This window comes from Camellia sinensis, chromosome 13 (assembly GCF_055761805.1).
Source record: "Camellia sinensis isolate YWXY chromosome 13, ASM5576180v1, whole genome shotgun sequence".
NCBI classification, from domain to species: Eukaryota; Viridiplantae; Streptophyta; class Magnoliopsida; order Ericales; family Theaceae; genus Camellia; species Camellia sinensis.
The window spans coordinates 18,620,396-18,644,522 of record NC_138973.1 but is presented as its reverse complement, the minus strand read 5'-3'; the positions used below and the strand labels follow the sequence as shown (position 1 = coordinate 18,644,522).

The 24,127-nt window shown below is 35.5% G+C and overlaps 1 protein-coding gene across 2 annotated transcripts; it reads left to right on the top strand.

Annotated features, from left to right (window-relative positions):
* The first annotated feature begins 5,306 nt into the window (after positions 1–5,306).
* On the top strand, positions 5,307–23,017 carry KAT3 (potassium channel protein). 2 transcript variants are annotated; one of them, XM_028252086.2, is made up of 13 exons: positions 5,336–5,650; positions 8,345–8,560; positions 17,087–17,248; positions 18,051–18,108; positions 18,238–18,555; positions 18,752–18,991; positions 19,665–19,763; positions 19,838–19,870; positions 20,486–20,671; positions 21,022–21,099; positions 22,086–22,155; positions 22,510–22,662; positions 22,815–23,017. In XM_028252086.2, exons 1-13 carry the CDS (start codon positions 5,442–5,444, stop codon positions 22,916–22,918), a joined length of 1,926 nt encoding a protein of 641 aa, XP_028107887.1. In that variant the 5' UTR covers positions 5,336–5,441; the 3' UTR covers positions 22,919–23,017. The 2 variants fall into 2 exon arrangements, with proteins under 2 accessions (XP_028107894.1, XP_028107887.1); XM_028252093.2 differs by lacking the exon at positions 8,345–8,560 and having other exon boundaries at positions 5,307–5,650.
* Positions 23,018–24,127: the final 1,110 nt, after the last annotated feature.

Sequence of the window (24,127 nt, the reverse complement as noted above, 5' to 3'; positions counted from 1 at the left end):
TGGATCCGTTGACCAACCCTAATTCAAATAGAATACCCCAATAGTTACTATACTTTGCGGCCTTTTTTGGGTGTCCAAAGCGGCTGTTTTGTGGGTTTTGCCCCAGAGCCTGCCCTACTTAAGGGCATATGTTAATGTAATTAATATCTATAATTATCTCCATTTGTACGAGGATTGCAAAACACTAGTAAGAAATAAATATGATGGTTTTTAAAAACTAAATATTTTTGTGCATGGACAAAAATACCCTCTCTTTTAGAATTAACCACTTTTGGCGTAATGAATTGACTTATTTATAAAAATATAACAAAATAAAATGATGGTACCCTCTTAAATAAAAAACAAAAAATATTAATATTTCATTATAAATAAAAAATAAATTTATAAATCACATAAAATAATAGTACTCTTTTAAGTTGAAACAATTTCTTGAAATGGATTGAAAATTTTCACTTACAATTAAATTTTCATCCATTAATACTATAATATTATAACAAAAGAAAAAAAAAATTGATGCTATAATATTACCCAAAAAATACATTTCAATTTATTTCAAAAAATAATAAACCTAATAAATAAAAATACTTTATTTATAATTATATAATCTCTATGTGTTGCAAACTTAAAAAAAAATTATAATTATAATAAAATAAATAATAGAAGGAAAATTGTTAAGTGAAATTGAGAGAAATATAAATAGGGTACTATGGTCTCCATGAAATGAAAATTCTTAAATCCTAACAGTTTTATCTTTTATTACTTTCTATACAAATAAAAGGAATTGTATTCATTTAATGCCTTTCTTAATGTACATTCTTAGACTAATGCTATATTCACCGATTAGTGCAAGAATTAGTGTATTAATTGATAATGTGGTATAATTTAAGATATTTTTAGTACTTATATAATGAGTAGGATCAATAATAATGTCATAATTGGTGTTAGTTCACTAGTTAATACACTAATTGGTACATATAACATCACTCATATTCTTATGGCACACATTAAGAAAAGGAAGAGGCTTCTCGCCAATTACATATCCCAATTGGAGGGTGCTATTGGGTCTCTGTGAGCCACCACGAAACCAATATTGATGATTCAAATTGTTAAGTGTGTAAGGCTCGTCAGGTATTTTCATCATTATAAAAATCACGTTGATCAGATATCAATAATCACTTAATCATATCACATTTGTATCAGATATTCACTTGATCAGATCACAATTGTTTAAATAATTTATTTTAAAAACTATACTTACTGTTAATATAAATGTGATATGATCAAATAACTATCAATATTCAATCAATGTAATTTTTTATAAGGTTGAAGTACTCGATGAGTGCTACACATTAAATCATTCGAATTATCAATATAGATTCTATAGTAGATCAACAGAGGTTCAACAATACCTTTCAATCTAATTTTGACCGGTGAGAAACCTCTCTCTTAGGAAAAAGCCATAAAAAAAAGAGTAATGTTAGAGATCTTAAAAATTATACCAAAACCTTTATCAAATGTCTTACATGAGTGTAGGACCCACATAATGTAGATTCCATGTGGGTCCTATATCTATGTGAGATATTTAGTAAAATTTTTAATAAAATTTTTAAGATCCCTAGCATTTTTGATAAAAAAAAATATATGCAATTTATAAATCAAAAAATAGTCTACTTTCAGTTTTTGTTTTTTTTTTTTTTTAGTAGGTAAATTGTAGGCTCGAGGATGTTACGTTTTTCACATAAATAGTACACACACAGTCCCACTGAAGGTAGGGGAAAAAAAAAAGGATCAAAATTCTTTGTAATGAATCTCTATGCAATAGTTTTGTTGTGGTAATTCAATACTTTACGTTTAAAATTTTATATTATTCTAAAATGTATTAATGTCATTTTGCTTTATTTTTAATTTGAATAATTTAATTATGAATTTTGTTAATATGTCTAGTCATAATAAAAGTGTGACAAAATCATTACAAAAAAATCATGATAGAAAAAACAAAGTAAAAAAAAAAAAAGGCTTAATATTTTATGAGTGGATTCAGGTGGCTGTTCTATTTGGGGCGTAATAGTTAGGCCAAGTTTGACATACTTCAAATAATTTATCTTTTTATTTTTTTTATCACATTATTTTTTTATTTTTTTACACATTTTTCGTGAAAAGACAAAAAATACACTTATTTAGATCATCTCAAATAACCTCTTACTGTTGTACAGTCTTATAAGTTTATTTTGAGATTCGTTTTGATAATTTAAATTGTTCACATTTTAGATTATATTGAGTAGAACATATTTATAAAAATCAAATTAATTAAATATCTTTAACTCTTTTATCCATTTATATTTGTATTAATTTTAATATTTTAAATTACAATTGTCATTTATTTTTGTAGATATATAATTAATTTAATTAACGATATTCGATTAATTTAATTTTTTATAAATATATTTTATTTGACATACTTTCAAATATAAATAATTAAAATTATTAAAATAAATTTATTTAATTATACAACAGTGATTACTGTGTGCCGCCAGCGCACCAGCCGCCCCAAATTCAGCGTTATTGGGTTCTATTTCAATAGTAACCATAAATACATTACACTATCCACATGGTAAAAAGTCTCAAAGTTGGGAAGGTGATGAATGTTTTCTTGACTTCTTGTGAACTTAAATATAGTAGATTTTGATTCTTGAAAACTGAAAAAGCAATTGATTGCGGCTTTTTGAATTTTGTTTCACCTGCAAGAAGTCAAAGTTTTTTAATAAAAATTAAGATAAATTATAAATGAAAAAAGGTTTTTTTTTTTTTTTAAACCTTTATCACGCTCAATGTAATAGAATTGATTAATTTTTTAATTTTTTTTCTCTTCTATCACCCACTAACATGTGTCCGTGAGAGATGCGGGAATCAAGAAAAAATAGAATTTCTATCATTTCTGATTATAAATATACCTTTTAAAATTTGATTAAGATACGAATTATTCTTATAATTTTAAAAATTACATTTTATCTCCTGATATTTCTAATTTCATAACAAATTATCTTTTTTATTAATAAATTATCAGGTCAATTAATAGTTTTTAGGGGTTTTTTTTTTAAGGTCCCTTGTATTATGATTTTATAGCATAAAGGACACCAAATATTTTCATAATGTCTAAGGTCCCTCAACAATATTTTCATAATGTCTAAAGTCCCTCAACCTTGATCCAGAGAAATTTCAGTCCAGAGAAATTTCAGTCCAGAGAAAATTGGTCCAGAGAAATTTCAGTCCAGAGAAAATTGGGCAGAGAAATTCTGGCCCAAATTTCTCTGGACCAAATTTCTCTAGAAAGTCTACAGCAATTCTGAATTTCTCATAATTTCTCTGGCTCAATTCTTCCTAGAATTTCTCAGTATTTCTCTTATGCATTAGTTGAGTCCAGAGAAATTTTGAATTTCTCTGGTCCAATTCTCTTCAAATTTCTCTGATTTGCAAATTTCTTTAGTTTTCTCCCAGAGAAATTTCTAGAATTTCTCTGGACTCCAAACCAGAGAAAAATAATGCACACACAAAACACATTAAATAGAGAAAGAGAGAGAGGGGTTAAACAAATGTTGATACCTAGAAAAATGCAATGAAGCCTATTACAGATTCAAAAACTCTAATTTGATCATAGAAATACTCTTGTAGGCCAACAAGTGTAAACCCATCTTCAATTCCAAGAATGATGAACTGAGGAGCTAACCAAAACACACTCATAGACAGATAACCAGAGAAATTTTCCAACCCAGAGAAATTCCCAGACAAATCTTTCTACAGTAATTCTCTCAACCCAGAGAAATTCTGGACTCCACAACCCAGAGAAATTCCCAAAAAATACAGAAAAGACACAGAGAAAATCTCATCACCAGAGAATTTCTCTGGATTCAATCATAGCAATTTTTGCTTTCAGAATAAGAGAATCAATCATAAATTGCACTTGATCCAGGCCTAAAAGTTGAAATTCCAAGGTTTTACTTTACCCTGTCTCGTCAAACTAAACTAAACTAAAACCTATACAGTTCAGCATGGCATATTCTCAGCACCCAAACGGTACATTTTTAGGACTTTTCAACGGAAAAGGCAAAACTACTAGATTAGATCCAACTCAACAACCAAAAAATATCAGAGCTTTGCTCAACAATTTCGAAACAACTAAAATTAATAAAAAAAATCTAACAATTAAACACAAGACTCAGACCAATTTTGCCCAAAAAAATTCCACAGAACAAGCTCAGTGAAGATTCACAGATTTTGAGAGAGAGAGAGACCTCAGCAGCGAGGTACTCGAGCACGGCGGCGAGGTAGACCGGAGCGCCAGTTCCAACGTGCTGAGAGTAGCGGCCTTTCTTCAAGTATCGGCCGATCCGGCCGACCGGGAACTAGAGGCCGGCTTTGACGGACTGGGAAACGGGTTTCTTCTTCGGACCGCCGACCTTTCTTCCACCTGCACCTTTCTTGACCTTCTCCATTTTCTCAGGATTTCCAATCAGGAAACTAGTTTCCCGAGAAACAAACAGCCGAGAAAGTAGAGATTGGTGAGGTGAGGCTACTTTTTTGTCTGTGCTACAGTGTAGGGATTGGGGTGTTGTTGTCTCCAATGGAATCACTTCTACGGCGACGAGCATGAAGTAAGGGAAAGAGGAGCTGCCGATGAGGAGTGTTTCGTCGAGGTCGGCGGTCATCGACATGGCTCTCTCTCTCTCTCTGTGCGTGTTTGATCGTGGTGACGAGTGAGAGTAGACAAAAGGAAGGGGGCTGAATTTCTCTGTGATAGATGGGAGGACCTTAGACATCAAAAAATAATTTTGTGGATCTCTTCCCTTATAAAAAGTGGGGGAGGGACCCTAGACCAATTTTCCCTAGTTTTTAATGATGTTAGAAATATTTTTTAATTAATAATTTAGATAATTTTATTATTATATAGGAGAACAATTATAAATTTCATTTTTTTAATTAATTCTGTTAAATAAAAATTTTTAACAAAGAGATATTTATAATTTTTTAAATTATAAGAGATAATTTATATTTTAAATAAATTTCAGTACCTAACAACTATGTTATCTTAATGTATGTTTATGTGATTTGTGAAACCACTGCGGTTCATTTGGGAACTGGATTGATTTTTTGAATATTCTAATTTGAAACTAAAAAATCTCGTTTGTCCTTTTTAATTTTTTTGTGAGAAAAAAAATATAATAATTATGAATTAAATATAATATTTTATCTTATTAAACTAAAAAACATATCTCATCTTTTTATAATTAAAATAATCCCAAACCCATCTTATCTTTCCAAACATAGGCTACGCCACCTTCTCATATTATTCTATTGAACTCAATCAATAACGACATGGACTTGAACTAGACGACTCTCTCTCTCTCTCTCTCTCTAAGTTTTTGAGCATTGCAAAATACTACTCCATGACATCGGAAACAAGGTCATCATTAGCATTCATGTCATCGGAAACAAGGGCACCTGTACCCTTGTTGTATCGAAGGCGATCAACCGATGATATCAACAACTTGGCCACGGTTTCAAGCAGCCTCTTACCGGCTTTCGGGACTGTTGTGGGTGAAGGATCTCTGCACCTAAGAAAATATGTCATCGCGCCGTATGATCGTAGATACCGGTGATTAATTATCTTCCTTTCTCTGCATAAAGTTTTTCTTTTCATACATCCTATAATTTACAGTACATCATATAACTTAAAAAAATTTCTTCTTGTTTTTGCATGTTTTGGTTTCCTTGCAAAATTGATTATGAAAAGAAAAAAAATCCATGTTACCCATTTTTTGTTATATTTTGCTATATGTGTCAGGATAGTTTCCTTATTTGAAGATAATTAGTAAGAAAATTGTTATTAGAATAATATCGGATGTGAAAAGGAAGAAGAAGAAAAAAGAAAAGAAAAGAAAAGAGAGTAATATATAGCATTACCCTATAAAAATGGTTGCCTTAGTCAATTTTTTATTTGCAATTAGTTTCTTTATTTTTTATTTATCCGATATTTTTGGGTTTTTTTTTTTTTTTAAATCTTTTTATGGTGAAAAAAAAAAGAGTTGAGTTGAGTGAAAAAGCAGTAATCTGTTATCAATAATTATTTAAAAGTAATAATTTAGAAATCTTTCTATATTTAGTCAGTAAAGTAACTTTTTGTTAAATTGAAATGGGTGAACTAATTTCCAAACCAAATTTTTACTTTCAAATCTTCCAATGCAATGTCACTTTTCATTTGAGTTAGAGGAAAGTGCCAATTTCCAAACCAAAATCACTCCCGAATCTTATTAGTAATCACAATTTTATTACTCAACAAATGTGACTTTTCTTCTCAATTGCACTCCATGTTTTGTGATTATATCGAGACAAATTTTCATATAATTATATCGGCATACATATGAAATAAGTATCCAGATCTAATGGATAGACAACTTTCTTATTCTAAACATTGGTTGAGTAGGGTATTGTTTTTCTAAATTGAGATTTTTCTTCAGAAAAATTTCAAAACCTACACATTTTTTAAATTATTTTTAAACACTTCCAAGTATGAGATTTTTCAAAATGAAAACATAAGAAAATTATAGCGAATTGACAATCACATGATAGACAGGGTCATAACAAATCTCAAATTTGAGAAATTATTCATTGCCCTAGGAGCATTGCATCACATCATTCGGACTTTGACAAGTGTGCAATTATCTCTCTAAACAAGTACTACAACCCATTGTTTTAACCAATAACACTTGAGTTGGAGCACCACCTAGATTTGCCCCTGAGCCAATGAATAATTTCTCCACAAATTGACAAACAACTTTATTAATATAAAAATGTTAGAGATTTTAAAAATTTTACTAAAATTTCTACCAAATATCTTACATGAGTGTAGGACCTACATAGGACTCACATAGTATGGGTCCTGCATCCATATAAGATATTTAGTAAAAATTTTGATAGAACTTTTAAAATGACTAGCATTACTCTTATTAATATCAGCTGTTATCTAGAAATAAGTACACGTCATGCATTAATTCGTCCTTTGTTAGTGGACATCAACTAATATTGCAGATGTACAAATAAAAAAAAGGTTTGAATTTTTTTAAATTGGTCATCTTAATGTAAGAGAGAATTTACTATAAAAGAGCATTTGAGTTTGGTAGGCTTATTTTAAGACTGATCTCAGTGAATTGTAGACTTTTTAAGACTCGTCGAGTATAATATTCATGCAAAAAATTAAGATAATCAGACATTGATACTTATATGTTTGAAGCACATTTGTATTACAAAAAATAAAATGACTATTGTTAAAGCTATAATTGTCATTTATTTTTTAAAAATAAATATAAAATAAATGTGAGTTAAATATATAAGTACCAATATCCAATTGCTTTTATTTTTTTACATAAATATTATATTTAACGAAATACAAAAAGTGAACAGTTATTAGAATCACCAAAATTGGTCTCAAAATAGGCCCACGTAGCCCCAAATACATTCATGGCTTTGAGATATTCAAAATAAAAATGATGGGGAGTTCTAATAAAGGAACTCTAATAGGGGTAGACCCCACTGTAATGTGATGTTTTGGGCTTGATTTTTTTTTTTTTTTTTTTTATTCCCTACCACATCATTAGAGCTCAATTAGAACTCCAAAATTAGAGAGTTGTATCATTGCTCTATTCAAAACCCAATAAAAAATATTTGAGATTTATTGTAACAAAATATAAGTTACTCCAATATCACATTTTAAAATTTTGAAATAAATTCAATAACTCTACCACTAACACAAATTCTCAAATTTCCATCTAAAACTACCAACACACTTTTGTAATATGTTATCATGCAAAAATGACACTAGTATAATCACACAAATTACACCTCCTATATTCATGAGGAATTGTATGTTTCTATTATTCTATCCTTCACTCCTTACAGTCATCAACTACTTACCTTCATCCGTTTGGTGCGAGTATTTCAGACAACTTCGACTTGGAACATCAAAATAAAGCACGAAAATTCATAAAAAAAAAATTGTTCATTCTTTCTTACTCATTACCATGCCCAAACCCTCTTGTCCCAATTATACCCTCTTGTCCCAATTATACCCCAAAAACGAGCCTTCTTTCTCCAATATGAATCCACATTTTTGAGTGTCATGACAATGTTTTTCACTATACATGTGACTTCGAGTTCCAACACAAGTGGCTACCCTCAAGGTTGAACATACAACCTCAAATTTAATAGGCGGAGTTTTAACCTCCAAACATTAGCCCCTGTTTTCATGCCATAAGTGTGCAATGTAGGGTTAAATTTGAAGTGTCATATGCAGGTGGTGGCAAACATTTCTTGTGGTGCTGGTGGTGTATTCTGCATGGTCATCTCCTTTTGAGCTCGCCTTTAAGAAGATGGCAACCGGTTCACTCCTTCCCATTGATCTGGCCGTGGATGCCTTCTTTGCCGTTGACATTGTTCTAACCTTCTTTGTGGCTTACTTGGACAAATCGACCTATCTTCTTGTAGATAACCACAAGAATATAGCACTGCGGTATGCTCTTAAATCTTATTGTTAGAATAGTAGAGAGAGGGGGGGAAGTAATATATATTGTAATCAATGAATTGTATTGAATATATTGTCCTATACAATAGAAGGCCGGTATATATATAGACTGAGAAAGAGTATCTCACTAAAATCTAACTATGAGAAAGAATATCTTATAAGAAACCTAATTATGACAATACCTAATATATCTAGAAAATCAATATGTAATATATATAGGAATATATACCATATATATATTAGCATCTCCCCTCAAACTCAAGGAGGATAAACCTCTTGAGTTTGGAGAGAAAAACTAAAACATGAAATAAAACTAAATAAAATAAAAGCCAAATAGATTGCAAAATCCGAACGGGAGCGCAAGGGTGTTTGAAATAGATCAGAGGCCGGAACTAAAGCCGGAAGACAGTTTATGGTTGTGTTGGACCATTGTAGGAACTGGCTAAAACTAATGCCAGGACAATTTAAAGTCGTGTCGGACTAATGTAGAAATTGGCTAGAACTAATGCTGAGAGACAGGTTATGGTCGTGTCGGACAATTATAAGAGGTAACTGGAATCAATATCGGGACAGTTTAAAGGGGTCATGCTGGACCGATGTAGAAGCTAACCGGAATCAATGTCGGGATAGTTTAAATGGGTCATGTCGGACCGTTGTAGAGACTGGATGTTGAACCAGCAAGCGTGGCACATACATAACTTATGATGTCATGCTGAACGATGATGGCAACAGACAACTAAGCACGCCAGGGGGCAGCTTGGATTGTGCGCCAATGGAGGCGGCTTGGGTTGTGCGCCAGAGAAGGCAGCTTGGATTGTGCACCAGGGGGGGCGGCTTGAATGGTGCACCAAAGGGGGCAGCTTGGGTGGGTTGCTTGGATTGTGCACCAAAGGGGGCGGCTTGGGTTATGTGCCAAAGAGACGGCTTAGAAAGTGCACCAAAAGGAGGCGACTTAGGTGGTTTGCATGGTGTATAACCATGTTCACCATGATATAGGCTGTGTTACATGGACTCACCAGTTTAGGGCAGAGTACCCGTGTCGACACGACACGACACGACACGGATGCAGGTGTGAGATATATGTCGGATTCAGCATGGTTTTCTTGGACATGGCTGACATGAGAGGAGAGAGAAAAAGGGTTGTTGAGAGAGAGAGAGAGAGAGAGAGAGGACTGAAACTCACCTTTGCGAAGCAAGTTGAGTCGCGAAGCAAGATCGAAGTGCGAACCCTAGTCGCGAACTAGACCGAATCGAAGGAGATCTAAAAATCAACATCTCAAAGCCGATTCCACCTTAGGGCTTCGATACCCCTTTGGTCTCGACCCCTCTCTCTCTCTCTCTCTCTCTCTCTCTCTCTCTCTCCTTTGACTGTCTTCTCTTCTTTTCCGTTCTCTTTATCTGGTTTTTATTTATAAATGATATATTAATATAATAATATATAATAGTATTCATATTATATTAATATTTACTCCAAAAAAAATGTATATTATAATATATTTTAAATATTATAATTTTTGTCTAAAATAAAAATAATTTATTTTGTCATATATAATGTAATTTATTTTATGTCTAAAATATTTTTTATTTTTTATTTTTTATTTTATTTGTTACTTTTTTAACAAAATTTGTTATTTCTTAACTTTTAAACTCGTTTTCATATAATAAATATATTTTAAAAGATAACTATTTAACGTATCCCCGTACCCATATCCAAATTTGGATCCATATCCACGTATTTTCAATTTTTAATTTTGAAGTGTCCGACCTTTAGCTATGCACCCACATCTGACACCCGCACCCGAGTCCGTGTAACATAGGATATAGGTATAATACCCCCCTCAAACTCAAATAGGTTTGAAGATAAAAACGTATTTGAGGTTGAAGCAGAGGGAAAGACAGAGTGGAGCAGAAGCACAAAAAAAATATATGATAGAGATATTTAGGGTAGGAATAAACCAACGGACAAAGGAAGAGATAACCACGAAGCGATATTGACAAGAAAATATAACAGCGAAATAGGTTAAGGTACGGCGGGCGGCTAAGGCGAAGCTGCCGCCCGCCAGTAAAGCGAATAACATCAAGAGCTTAACCTATAACTCTGATACATGTTAGAATAGTAGAGAGAGAAATGAAATAATATATATTGTAATTAATGAATTGTATTGAATATATTTTCCTAGACAATATATGTATATATAGGCTGAGAAAGAGTATCCTACTATAAATCTAATTATGAGAAAAAGTATCCTATAAGAGACCTAACTATGACAATACCTAATATATTTAGAAAATCAATACCTAATATGTTGGATATCTATCACCTCATGTGGGAGTGATCTCTTCTCATGTGTTCGGAATTTAAAATTTGAATTCTCGCCCATTACTGTTCATTCACGTGGAATTCTGTGCACCTTTGCTTTATCTCCAAGCAAAACCACCACAATCGTGACACGTGGGTGGACAGGATCCGGCCACGTCTACTCACACCACTCACACCAAATAGTGATTACTATTTGGTGTGAGTACGGATTTAATCTCCACCTTACACGTCACCATCCGTACGTCCATCGACGGATGAAATTGCCTATCGGGTACAATTTCAACAGGGGTGGCGCTAGTAATATTATATATAGCGCCCCCCCCTGGCTGGTGTGACCTCCCCCTATATAAAGCCTCGACAAACAACATTCACACCAGTGTAAGTTAAGTGTTAATCACTAAATAAGCTAAATAATGCCTCGCCAATCCTCTTTTCGTTTTTATGCCAAGAATGTCTTCCTCACCTACCCACAATGCCCATGCCCAAAAGAACAACTCTTAGAACTCCTCCAGTCTCTCCTCCAACTAGCCTGTCAACCATACTACATACTTGTCGCAAGGGAGCTCCATGAAGATGGAAACCCACACCTTCATGCCATGGTCCAATGCACGAAGAAGATCCAAACCTCCAACCCGAGATTTTTCGATCTCAGTGGAACCAATGGGAGGATCTACCATCCAAATATAGAAAAACTCCACTCGCCAACAGCAAGTCGACAGTATATACAGAAAGGGGGCGAGTTCGTCGAATGGGGAGAATTTTCATCTAAGGGGAGAAGTCCTTCGAAAAACAGAGACGAACTCTGGAAGGGAATACTTGGCGAAGCAGAAACGGAGGAACAATTCTTTGCTCTCTGCAAAGAAAGATGTCCCACCGATTACGTCACAAAATACCCCCAATTAAAAACATTTTCCAGGGATCATTACAAAAGAGAGAGGCCCCCATATACTAGCCCTTTTAATTCATTTCCTTTTTTAAATGAAGAAGTAAAAAAATGGGCAGAAAATAATATTTTGTTTGTAAGTCGAAATTGCGTTCAGTACGAGTTATGTCAAAATTGCTGTCTCTCCGTTTGGAGGGAAGACGATTTCCTTAGATTAGGGATACACAAAAATAATATAAACAATTTATATACTGACGAAGAACTCTCCTCCTCCTCTGATAACAGGAACCAGAGCAGAGGCCCATCCGCCCAATCTCTCTCTACCTCGAAGGACCCTCAAGAACAGGCAAAACCGCTTGGGCCAGAAGCCTCGGACGACACAATTACTTCTCCGGCAGAATAAGCTTCAAGGACTACGACCAAGACGCCGTCTACAACGTCATAGACGACATCAAATACTCGACAATGAAGAATTTAGTAGGCTGCCAGAGAGATTTCCATGTATTTGTTAAGTTCCAACCAGATCTCACTATTAGAGGAAGAATTCCTTGTATTTTATTAACAAATGGGGACAGTAGTTGGTTAGATGCAATGTCCCCATTAATGAGAGAATGGTTTGATGTTAATGTGACCACTGTTATGATTAATGAAAAATTTTATTAATTTTATTTATGAAACCGCTCAAAGTTTTATTTACTTACTACATTTCCCTTATCATCCACTATTACATCTTGAGTCACATCACTATTTTTTACACTGATGATTACATTTCGTAAAACATTAGAAAATTCTGCTGCATCCATAACAACTGATCCTCTACGATCAACTTCCTCTTTGCGTTCACCAACCTCTGAAGCATGTGAATGAGCTGGCCATGTGCAAGGCCAGCCAACCTCTCCACCTTCTCTTAATGTGTATAAATAGAGAGGGTGAGAGGAGAGTTAATTGAGAGAGAGAGAGCAAACCAAAGAGAGTGAGAGATGTGAAGCGGAGAGACTGTCTCTTTCGGTGTGAATAAGGGAGACGGGTGAGTGAGGAGAGTGTGAGCTCCTCCTCTATTGTAATCTTTCTGTAATCTCTCCATTGTTATAGTGATAACCGGTTACTCTCTCGTGGACGTAGGCATTGAGGTCGAACCATGTTAAACATGGTGTCTCTTCGGGTATGTGTGTTTTTCTTTGCTTGGTATAATTTCTGGAAGGTCTTGGGCGAGATCCCCGATCCCTAACAAGTGGTATTAGAGCCTTGTCGGTCGTTTTCAGAACAAAAACAGTGTGTTGTTTGAAACTGCCCATAAATCAAGTTGCTCAAAATTAGGTTTTGAGCATACCAGGAGCAAGGTCTCGATGAGAGGAGTCTAAAAATACAAAGAAAAGCCCCAGAGGACATCGGACGCGCTCTCATGCTCCTCCTAAAGATGGCGCGTGAGTCCTAGTCTCACAACGTGCCACCACGCGTCGTGTACTCAGCCGACGCGTCTGCCTAGTCGCGTGTACGTACCACACATGCGGCAGAGGAAGAAAACGAGACGCGTGGCGCTACGTCATCGCCACGTGTCACTACGTCAGCCAGGGACGGCTACGTGTCTACCACGTCTGTAGACTAGTCATTGCCACGTGGCAGCCCATTCAACGCCATATTGCTGTCACGTCAGCACACGGAAGAGTGATCCCGTGCTTCGCGGCTAAGGTGCAGCCCCAAGAGTAGTGATCCAGTGCTACGCGGCTAAGGTATAGCTGTAGATTTGAGACATCCAAAATGTTTTGGCTTGATCTAAACCATTCGAAGTCTGTTTCTGACGATCCAATAGTGTTTTCCTACTATTTGGAGTATTTCGGACACATTCGTATGGTCAGATTTTAGAATGAGAATTTCTGTAAAATGAAAGAAGATCAAAGTGGAAAACGGCGTCAGGTGCAGTGGACGGAATATTCTGTTGGAACACGAAATATTCCTTAACCTTTTGAAAATTGCAATTTGGCCCAGAATTTTTAGAAAAATTGTGGTGTGGCCCAACTTTCCGGGATATTTTTCAGTGAGGCCCTTGGAAGTGCAGCGAAAGTTGGCCCTAGCTAAATGGATCGTTCCGGATACAACCGCGAGGTCAGAATAGTGAAATTTTGAACGGTTTTTAAAGTTTGTCATCTTCGATAACCGAAGGAAGGTTGTCGGATATTGTGAAACACTGCGGATTCACTGAAGAGGTTAGAATGGGCAAATTTTAACCAGATTGGACAACCACATACAGATCGAGATAGATCATTGGAGACCAAAGAGATCAGGCTTGGTCAAATGACAGATCAAGGGAGATTAAGATTGGTTAGGGGCGATCAGTGGATTGTAGAGATAATTATCTCTGAAGTTCATTGGAAGATCTGGTTCAATCAGAAAAGAAGACCATTCATCGACGGATAGATGATTTGGCAACCAATTTAGGCTCAGGGAAATACTATGGCTGTTGGAGCTACTGTATATGAATAGGTACTCATGGTACGTGGATGTTTAGGACAATAGTTGCAGAGGAGCATACTGAGCGCAAGCATAGAGGTACAAAAGCACAATTGAGTACGTATGAGTGTCGTACAAGGTGCAGATATATAGTGCAGAGAAGACACGAGAAGAGTGTGTAGCAACGGTTTGTTGAAAGTTCACAGGAACTTCTAGACAAAGAAATTAAGACAGATAAAACGCAAGAGTGTGCGCCAATGAGTGGCAAGTCTCTTTTCTCTATGGTGGTTTCTTGAGTTCCATGGCAGCAGAGGATAGAGTTGATGCGGATCTCTCAAGCGAGCTCGACGCAGGAAGACCAGAAGCCATGGTTGCGAGCACTATGCAAATTGCATAGCTGACGATGCTTTGACAGATAGAGCTACTGTCAACCATCAATCTACTAAACAACAAATCAGGGATTATAAAGGCACAGACGACGAGCGTATGGGAACGCTAGGAGGTTGTTCAGAAGTGCAGAGGGCAAAGGCTGATAGTTCAGAGGAAGAGCTCCGAGCAAAGAAAATCGAGGATGTTGATGGGATAAACAACGAGTTTTCTATTGCTCCAATGACTGGTCCTATGAGGTAATGCATGACAGTCAAGGGCATCCTAGCAGGGGGTGCAGGACATCCAATCAGGGGGTGTCAGATATCTTGGTTACGCAAGTTCAAGCATAGCAAGTGAAGGCATCCAAGACAGGAAGCGTGGAAAAGATCTGTAGAAGATAGGAGCAGAGGCTCTCTCTCCAAATCAGAGAGTGGTATGAGTTGAGTTGACGATGTAGGATTCCCTCCTCCTCTTGTATCTCTAGTGTATTATCTCTAGCTTCAGGGGGTGCAAACGTCTCAGTGAGGAAAAGCAGACTATGCTGAAATTTGGGCATGACAAGATTAGCAACAGTGTGTGCAGTGGATCACCTCACATAGGTTGAGGGGGTGATTTGTTGGATATGTATCACCCCATGTGGGAGTGATCTCTTCTCATGTGCTGCAGCATATGAATGAGCTGGCCATGTGAAAAAACAAACTGGCCATGTGCAAGGCCAGCCAACCTCGCCACCTTCTCTTAATGTGTATAAATAGAGAGGGTGAGAGGAGAGTTAATTGAGAGAGAGAGAAAACCAAAGAGAGTGAGAGATGTGAGGCGGAGAGACTATCTCTCTAGGTGTGAGCGAGGGAGATGGGTGAGTGGGTGAGTGAGGAGAATATGAGCTCCTCCTCTATTATAATCTTTCTGTAATCTCTCCATTGTTATAGTGATAACCGGTTACTCTCCTGTAGACGTAGGCATTGAGGCCGAACCACATTAAATATGGTGTCTCTTTAGGTGTGTGTGTTTTTCTGCTTGGTATAATTTCTGGAAGGTCTTGGGCGGGATCCCTGATCCCCAACATAATATATATAGGAATATATATCATATATATATTAACACTAACAATCAACTCATCCCGCAAGTATGTGTGTGTGTGTGTGTGTGTGTTGGAACAATCTTCTGTGTAAATAAAATAAATTTAAATAATTCAAACAAAATAAAATAAAACTTACAGAATTTATTTTGTTGAACCGTAACAATAATTAAAGACCAAGTCGAGTGTGTGGCACTCTGTCCTTAAGACAAATTCGCCCCGCTATGGTGCTTACGGTTGAGTGGCGTCTATCTCCTAGGATACAATGATCTTCACAAACTTGTAGTAGCACTCCATACAAATTTGTACGGCGAACTAGAACCTGTGTTCTTACTCTCTGAATGTTATTCTAAAACTAAAATGAAGATTTATGCACAAAACAAATACTGGACAGCAAAGAGACTGGTTTTCGGATTTAGAACACTGCTGGAAATGTTGGTATATAAAGGCACAAAATTCTGTCCCAATAGGTGTGTAAACTGTCAAACAGATATGAAACTGTTTTACAGATTCAAAATGAAAACTGGACAGATCTTGAATCTGTCTGAATTCCAACAAACCTCTGGATAGAATTTAGGATGTGTTTTTCCAACCCAAAAAACTGCTGGAACAAGTCTAGTATAAATAGACCCGAACAGGTATGTATTAACTTAAACAAGTGCTTTATTTGAAATGAACAGATATGGATTTCAAAAGAACAGGGGCAACAGATAACTGAATCTGTCTACAATTTGTAACTGCTGGACAGATTTGAACCCGTAACTGCCAGAGCAGTTTTGAAAAGAAAGAATTTAGGACATGAAATTTTCCCGCAATTAATTTTGAAAAAATTCAAAAGAACCGGGCGGACGCGTGTGGTGGTTTGGGTTAAGGTTCACTTTGTCCATAACTCTTCTCTTCTACAAACTTGGGGTGCCACTTGGGGCCCAACCCAAGTGTTCTAGGCTAGAGTTTATATACACAAATAAACTCTCTTAAAGTTTCAATGTGGGACAACCTTTTCCAAAGAAACCCACATTTATTTCCTTAAACTTCCTATTCCACGAACCCAAAACGACGTCATGTTCCCATTCACTCATAAATGGTTTTGACGAACCGTCTTCACAGTGTGACTTGCCACGCGGCAAGGAACACTTCACCTCTTCGGACCCACCCCGAAAGACGTTTGGGGCCCACTCAATTTTGAGCTCAAAATTGGCCTAAAATATGTCTATATAAACCAATTTTTCCAACAGTGTGTGTGTGTGTGTGAGAGAGAGAGAGAGAGAGAGAGAGAGTCAAGTCATGCAGTTGATAATTTATTTCTCAAGCCAATACAACTGACTAGTATTTAAGTTTGTACCCCAGGATAGGTACAAATATTTCAACAAAACACAGATAAAGATTACCCACATAAACAATTGATTTCTTGTTCAGGTATGTGACAAATCTATGGTTCCCAATGGACATAGCCTCGACTCTGCCAGTTCAGTCCATATACCGGGTCTTCACTGGAAAAATGCACCATGGTGAAGTTTTTGGCTTCCTTAACTTGCTTCGGCTATGGCGACTCAGACGTGTTAGTGAACTCTTCACAAGGTACATTTTTGCTCTCTTATGTTAAGACTCTGCATACCTCACCCAAATTTACAGTTCACAGTAACAAATACCGATAGTTAATACCAATCCGATGCATGACAGACATCTCCCAAAATCCTGTATTTTCGTATTTTGACAATGCTGCTGTTACACCAGTCTGAACTTTGAAGTTAATAGGCTTGAAGCCTCTGCTCAAACCTATTGGATGGGGTAATTCGCTTTCAATTGGATAATTAGAACCCATAGTGCAATTTCTAAGGCTGTGTTCGGATCTTGAATTTTTGGAGAGAGAAGAAAAGGAAAAAGAGAAATGAAGTAGAAGCTAAATATTCTTCTCTTTTTCCATTTTTTTTCTTTTCCCTCCACAAATCCAAGATCTAAAAACAACCTAAATGGATAACAGATGATCAGAATAAATTTTGCTTTGCACTGTAGTGTCTGACTTCGAATTTTAGTATTCCATACCCCAGATCATGTTGTCCTCCTCGGAGCAGATGGTTAAGGTAATAGCACCTGTGATAACCTGGTTTGGATTTCCACATTAGTTGCCAATGAATATGTAAACCTCAAATGTGATCCAAAAAACTGTCATTTCAAGACATTCAATTAATTATCTGCATCTAGAACCGGAGAATTGCGTCTAGAATATTATTAAGCCAATGCACCAACAATCAATTCAAAGTGATTTCTTGACATTCAGGCATTCAGACACATGCACAAGCACAAACATACTCATGAAATGCTGGTGATTACAAGAGTTTCAGAACTAACATCTGATCTAGTTAGACCTTGTTTTATACAGGTTAGAGAAAGATACACGCTTCAGCTACTTTTGGACAAGATATATCAAACTAATATGTGTAAGTAATAAGTTTCATAAAACTACCTCTTCATGTTATCACTTTCCTTGTTCAAATGTTGAATCTTAAATGCCTACTACTCTCAACGCATAGAGTTCTTCTTAATCTTTTGTTTATAACTTTTCACAGGTGACGCTATTTGCAGTACACTCAGCAGGGTGCTTCTACTACTGGCTTGCCATCCATCATAAATCACTCGATAACACATGGATTGGAGCTCAGGTTCCAGGTTTTGAACATAGAAGCATCTGGGTGGGATACACCTATTCCATATATTGGTCAATTGTCACCCTCACAACAGTTGGCTATGGAGACTTGCATGCAGAGAATACAGGAGAGAAGATTTTCAATATCTTCTATATGCTATTCAACATTGGCCTAACAGCATATCTAATTGGAAATATGACCAATCTCATTGTCCACAGTGCAGTCCGAACCTTTGCCATGGTAATTCCTCTACAACCCTTTTTATGAACACATTTGACTTCTGGAGTCGCGGTTCTCTCTCTCTCTCTCTCTCTCTCTCTCTCTCTCTAGTGTGGGGAGGGAATCAAAATGACCAGACCCTCAACTTTTCAGAAGTGTGCCTCCCCAATCTACTAGACTACACTACTATGAGTATTATCTAATAATGGCTTTACAGAGGGACACCATCAATCAGATTTTGCGATATGCAAGCAAGAATCGACTTCCAGAAAGTTTGAAAGAGCAAATGCTGGCAAATATGCAACTGAAATTTAGGACAGCAGAATTACAGCAGGAAGAAGTGCTTGAAGACCTACCTAAGGCAATTAGATCAAGTATCGCTCAGCATCTTTTTCATGGAACTGTGGAAAATGCCTATCTCTTCAAAGGAGTTTCTGAAGACCTTATCATCCAGCTGGTACAATATCTTTTCCCTCTCCTTCACATTATAGATCATGTTGCAATATAATAGTAAGTACTCTAGTTTAACAGCAACAAAACAATAACAGCAATAAGAATATTATTAACTTAGCACATTGACACTTCAAAATGTTAAGTACCTATTTCAGACTTAACATGACATAATAATAGACAAACTATTAGTTATGTGTTCCTTGAAGCCAAGAGAATGTTTATTAAGAATATATATATATATATATATATATATTGTTGGTAATATATGAATATTCCAAAGCAGGTTGAAGTACCCATGTCAAATACACACATGTTTACAAAGGGGGGGAAAAAAAGGGAAAACAATTCCTAGCTCCAGCATTTCATTATGATGTTTCACTAAATTGTTTTTCTGTTCCATGTATACTACAAATACGAGGCTAGAGGCATCCATGTCAAGCATAATATGATACAATAACATTTTAGTGTAAACGTTTAAGAAGAATTCAGATACTTAAAACATCAAGTCTCCATGTCCTGCATAAGGAAGAAGTATCTGATAGACAGTCTATACCCACATCCAAAATGCATAATGAGTCCATTATAGCAGGAGCCAGAATCAATGTGGAAATTCTAAATTCAGAGTTACCAGATTGTCATCTAATTAAGCAGCATCTTGTGGCATCTTCTCCTCTCAGGTGTCCGAAATGAAAGCGGAATATTTTCCACCAAAGGTTGATATCATCTTACAAAATGAGATACCTACGGATTTCTACATTCTAGTATCTGGAGCAGTGGTATGGTTACTTCTCCTTTCACATGTTATTCTATGTACACTACCAGAAGCAAAATCTGACCATCTGAAATGCAGGATGTCGTGATATACAAAAATGGCACGGAGCAGGTATGGTTTTACTTTTTTTCAATGAAATGGAGCAGGTATGTTCAGGGCATGAGTATTCCAAAGGACAGAAAAAATAATAACGGAAGATACACGATTGACCATGTCTAAGAAATTAGTAATGAACTTCTGCATTGAGTGACAAATCAAGGCCCTTGTTTCTACAAAGATTCACAATATGTCATGCACAGGAAACTACTAATCAACCCACATTGAGTCTCACATACACAATTACTTGCACACAAAAACATATTACTTCAAAAGAAAATAAAATGGAGAGCCAAAACCAATCTGTAACTGTGGTTTCATTTCACAGCTACGTTGCATATGGTTTTGATTTGTCAAAGGAAAGCAGTAACCTTTCTAGATGCTATGTAACATGCAAGGCAAAGAATGACCAACTCCAATCTAAAAATTGTAATATGTAGAAATTTCACTAGAAAAAAATCCATTAAACGAAGGGAATCACAAGATGATCTCATATGAGAGCAACTTGATGAAAGTCTCCTATCTGCTGAAATAAATCCTAGTGATTCCACTTTTTCTACATCTGAATCATTGAACTAACAGAACAAAGATTTGTATTTAATGTTAACTTAGTTCAAATGGGATTTCCAGTTCTTGTCAAAATTAGGGGCTGCAGACATGGCAGGAGAAATAGGGGTACTTTTTAATATCCCACAACCTTTTACGGTGAGAACTAAGAGGCTTTCTCAGGTCATCCGGATTAGCCATCATCAATTCAAGCAAATGGTGCAGCCACATAATCCAGATGGAAAGATAATCATCTCCAACTTTATACAGGTCTGGAATTTTTTTATATTATTGAGAATTGAGGTTTTAAAAATGTTATATTTCCTCATGTTTCTAGATATTATCAGTGATACATTTGACAAGTACATAGCACAAGAAGTTAGTGATTAAACTACCAACTTCTCCCAGGAAATTGTACACACAGTGCCCAAAAAATTGAAAAGCAATTGTTTTTTCTAAGCTTTGGAAAACTATTTTTAGGTCATCACGTGGCGAGGTTTGAATTTGATGGGCCATCCACCAGTGTTTCCACTATCAGAGTTCCCCACTCAACCCTTAAATTAGCTTCACATGCAAATAAACTTTTATGCTGACTGACTCTACCTGCATTCCTTGCTCAGTATTTGAAGGGATTAAAGAAAGAGTTGCTTGAAGAGATGCTATTTGTAAAAGATTTGTTGGATGAGTTCAATACAGAGGTAATTCTTCGCCTTGGACATAGACTTGCATGAAACATATATCAATAATAAATCAGAATCTGAGTTTACCTGTGCCTATAAAGAAAGATACCTGAAATTTTACACATTTGACAATTTACTTTAGATGTGTACGGTACAGGAAAGTTGTTAAGCAAGGAATTAGTACATTCATTTTTTATCAAGTTGCATGCTTGGAGTTCAGGATACAATCCAACACAATCAGAAAGACAGAAATAACTATAGATTTGGGTGTGCAATAGAACTAATAGTGTGTATATTAGTCTAACAGAGGAGCTGCTATTGATGCAATGTTTTTAATACTACATAAATGTCACCTAAAATTGAATACTATCATATCAGTTTAACTTGATAAGATATTCCTATCCAAGAATTAAGCCAATTCAACATGGCAGAAGGAGCGCTTATGGCAACAAATAAAGCACACTACGCATTTCACTTTTCTGTATAAACAAAAAGAAGAGGTAATGTTTCCAACAACAGGATTTTGATAAAATTTTTCCTCTGATGTTGCTAATTTTTAATAATCAGCCTAAAGGTAGCTAAAAATAACCCAAAAAAATTTCTTGTCAGTTTTTTTATTTTTAAAAGAATTGACAAAATTTCAAGTAAACTTCACAGATTTCAAAAAATTATGAACCCCATTTTTAGCCTTGTCATCTAGATTAAATAAATATATGCAAAAAAATCGATGTATAAGCATAAAAAAAAATTGCAGGAATATTGGTGTAAGTTAATTTTAAGCAATGAACAAAAATCTGGAGAGTAAGATTTAAGGCCATCCCTTCAAACATCCACTCATTCAGATATAAGTCATAAAAATCCAGGGAAACATTTGTCTTCATGTCTTTCCAATGGGAAACTGAATATCTCTTCATCGTAGGTTGTAAATTGTAGCATAGATCTGAGAACTGGCATATCAAGTTATTAACCTACAACTAATGACATTTATAATGGTGTTCTTGCAGCATATAGAATCTGTTGAGGGACAACAACATCACGAAGCGCCAAATTATAGTAGAGACGCAACTATTGAAGGTTAGTGAGCTCAAGCCTGACTGCATAGTATCATACTGGTCACTTGCATTCAGAAGAAGGTAAATGAGAAACTTTTTGTGCAAAAAGTAAAATTCAACGTCTCACTCTCAGAGCATATGTTTGCCTGATGGTGTATCAAATTGCCTAATTGTTCATTTAGTCACCCACATGTTATCAAATTGCCGTTCAGGATTACGTTAAGTTAGCTCCCCTTAAAACCTACGTTTAACAACCACGCACATTTTGATGTCAGAGCCACAATAATTTGTCTAGTTCAGAGATACAAATTCTGCCTAGACAAGCTTAAGTTATTTGCCAACTTCATGTGCAAAAACTCATGCTATCATTTCGCAGGAACACCAACAACTTTTACTCCCTTATCACGCCCGCTTCCCCTGAGGGTCATAATACATGGGCATCATCCAGATGATAAAACAACAGATGGTGATAAAACAGGAAAACTTATCCACCTTCCTGACTCAGTAGAAGACCTTCTGAGTTTAGCAGGTAAGTGATTCAAGAGAAATTACCATCAAATACCCTTAGTAAACTGATACCAAAAATGTGAGTCCTAAATATTCGTGTTTTACTCGAGAACAAGAAGCATCCACACAATCAAGTGATTAAAATGAATTTTTTTTTTTTTTTTTTCCCCGCAGAAAAGAAGTTTGGCAAAAAAGGAAGCACAATTCTCATGGCAGATGGCTCTCAAGTGGAAGAATTGAGTGCTGTAAGAGAGAACGACCGCTTGTTTATATTTTGAGCACTAATATAAATTGAGTGTATATCAACTGAAACTTCAATTGCTTTGATCTGTGAAAGTATGATATGCATGACTAACAGAAAATGGAGTGAGTTTGTACAAGACAAGCTATAGAGTGCCATGATAAAGAAAATCTGCAACCCAATGCTTGGACATCGAACAGAAGAATACTACAAGATTAGCATGTATAATCAATCTATTTTGGAAGACAATTTTGGAAACAATGTTGGACCAGTAAACTGCCACAACTCCAATAGAATTAGGCCAACAAGAATTCAACAAGATCAGTCAGAGTCTCTGAAAAAATGGTTGCAAATGTAATTTTAACAGAACAGACCACATACAACTAGCATAAGGTAATTTAAGTGTAGAATTGTTTCATAGAAATTGATCAAATCACAGAAACTCAAAATTACAGGGCAAGGTATTTAGACTGACAGGACAAGACAGAACCCAATGTTGTATGGTTACTGCACAACTACAAAACCAAATTCTATAACAAAGAAAGTGCCATGCATTAGATAAAATTGAGAAAAATTGTGGTCCTAATCATCAAATCCTCTAGTGTTTATGAACACAAGTGAGATCATATTACTACTCACTAGCTGTGAAAAATTCAACTAAATTTAAGACGAACTGAAATTTCAGTTCATCGATGAATTTGCAAAAACAAATTGTCTTTTAAAAAAAAAAATGGTTTATAATATGGTGACAAAAAAGAACAAGTGAAATTTATTAATTAAAGAAAGAAGTTATTCTAAAGAAAACACAATAAATTAATTTTCTTAATGCATAGATTTCATCACAAATAAAGTTGACATTGTAATTCAAGAATTTATGAGTATACATCAGATTCATCTGATTTGTTCACCATAAACATCGATTGACATAGAAATGGCGGAGTGGGCCCGAGTTTATGCTGGGCGTTTGTTTAATTAAAAAATTGGGCCGAAGCCCTATTATTATTATGACCAAGCCCAATTATTATGTAAAAATTAAATAATACAAAATTAAAAATTATTAAAATATTAGAAACATTAATTATTCACGGTAGAACAATGTTATTTTAAAAAGTTATTAATTACGGTGGTGCTACATTCACCAATTAATGTACACACCAATGTACCAACTAGTGTTACGTCATTATTATTAACCCCACTTATTATACAAATTATAAATACTCAAAACCTCTAAAATTATACCACATCA

Bases quoted from the DNA above. Each gene is read 5' to 3' on its own strand.
- KAT3 (XM_028252086.2), top strand. From the start codon at position 5,442: ATGACATCGGAAACAAGGTCATCATTAGCATTCATGTCATCGGAAACA. The intron at 5,651-8,344 runs GTGATTAATTAT...TGTCATATGCAG, and splicing joins CCGTATGATCGTAGATACCG to GTGGTGGCAAACATTTCTTG. The intron at 22,663-22,814 runs GTAAGTGATTCA...TTTTCCCCGCAG, and splicing joins AGACCTTCTGAGTTTAGCAG to AAAAGAAGTTTGGCAAAAAA.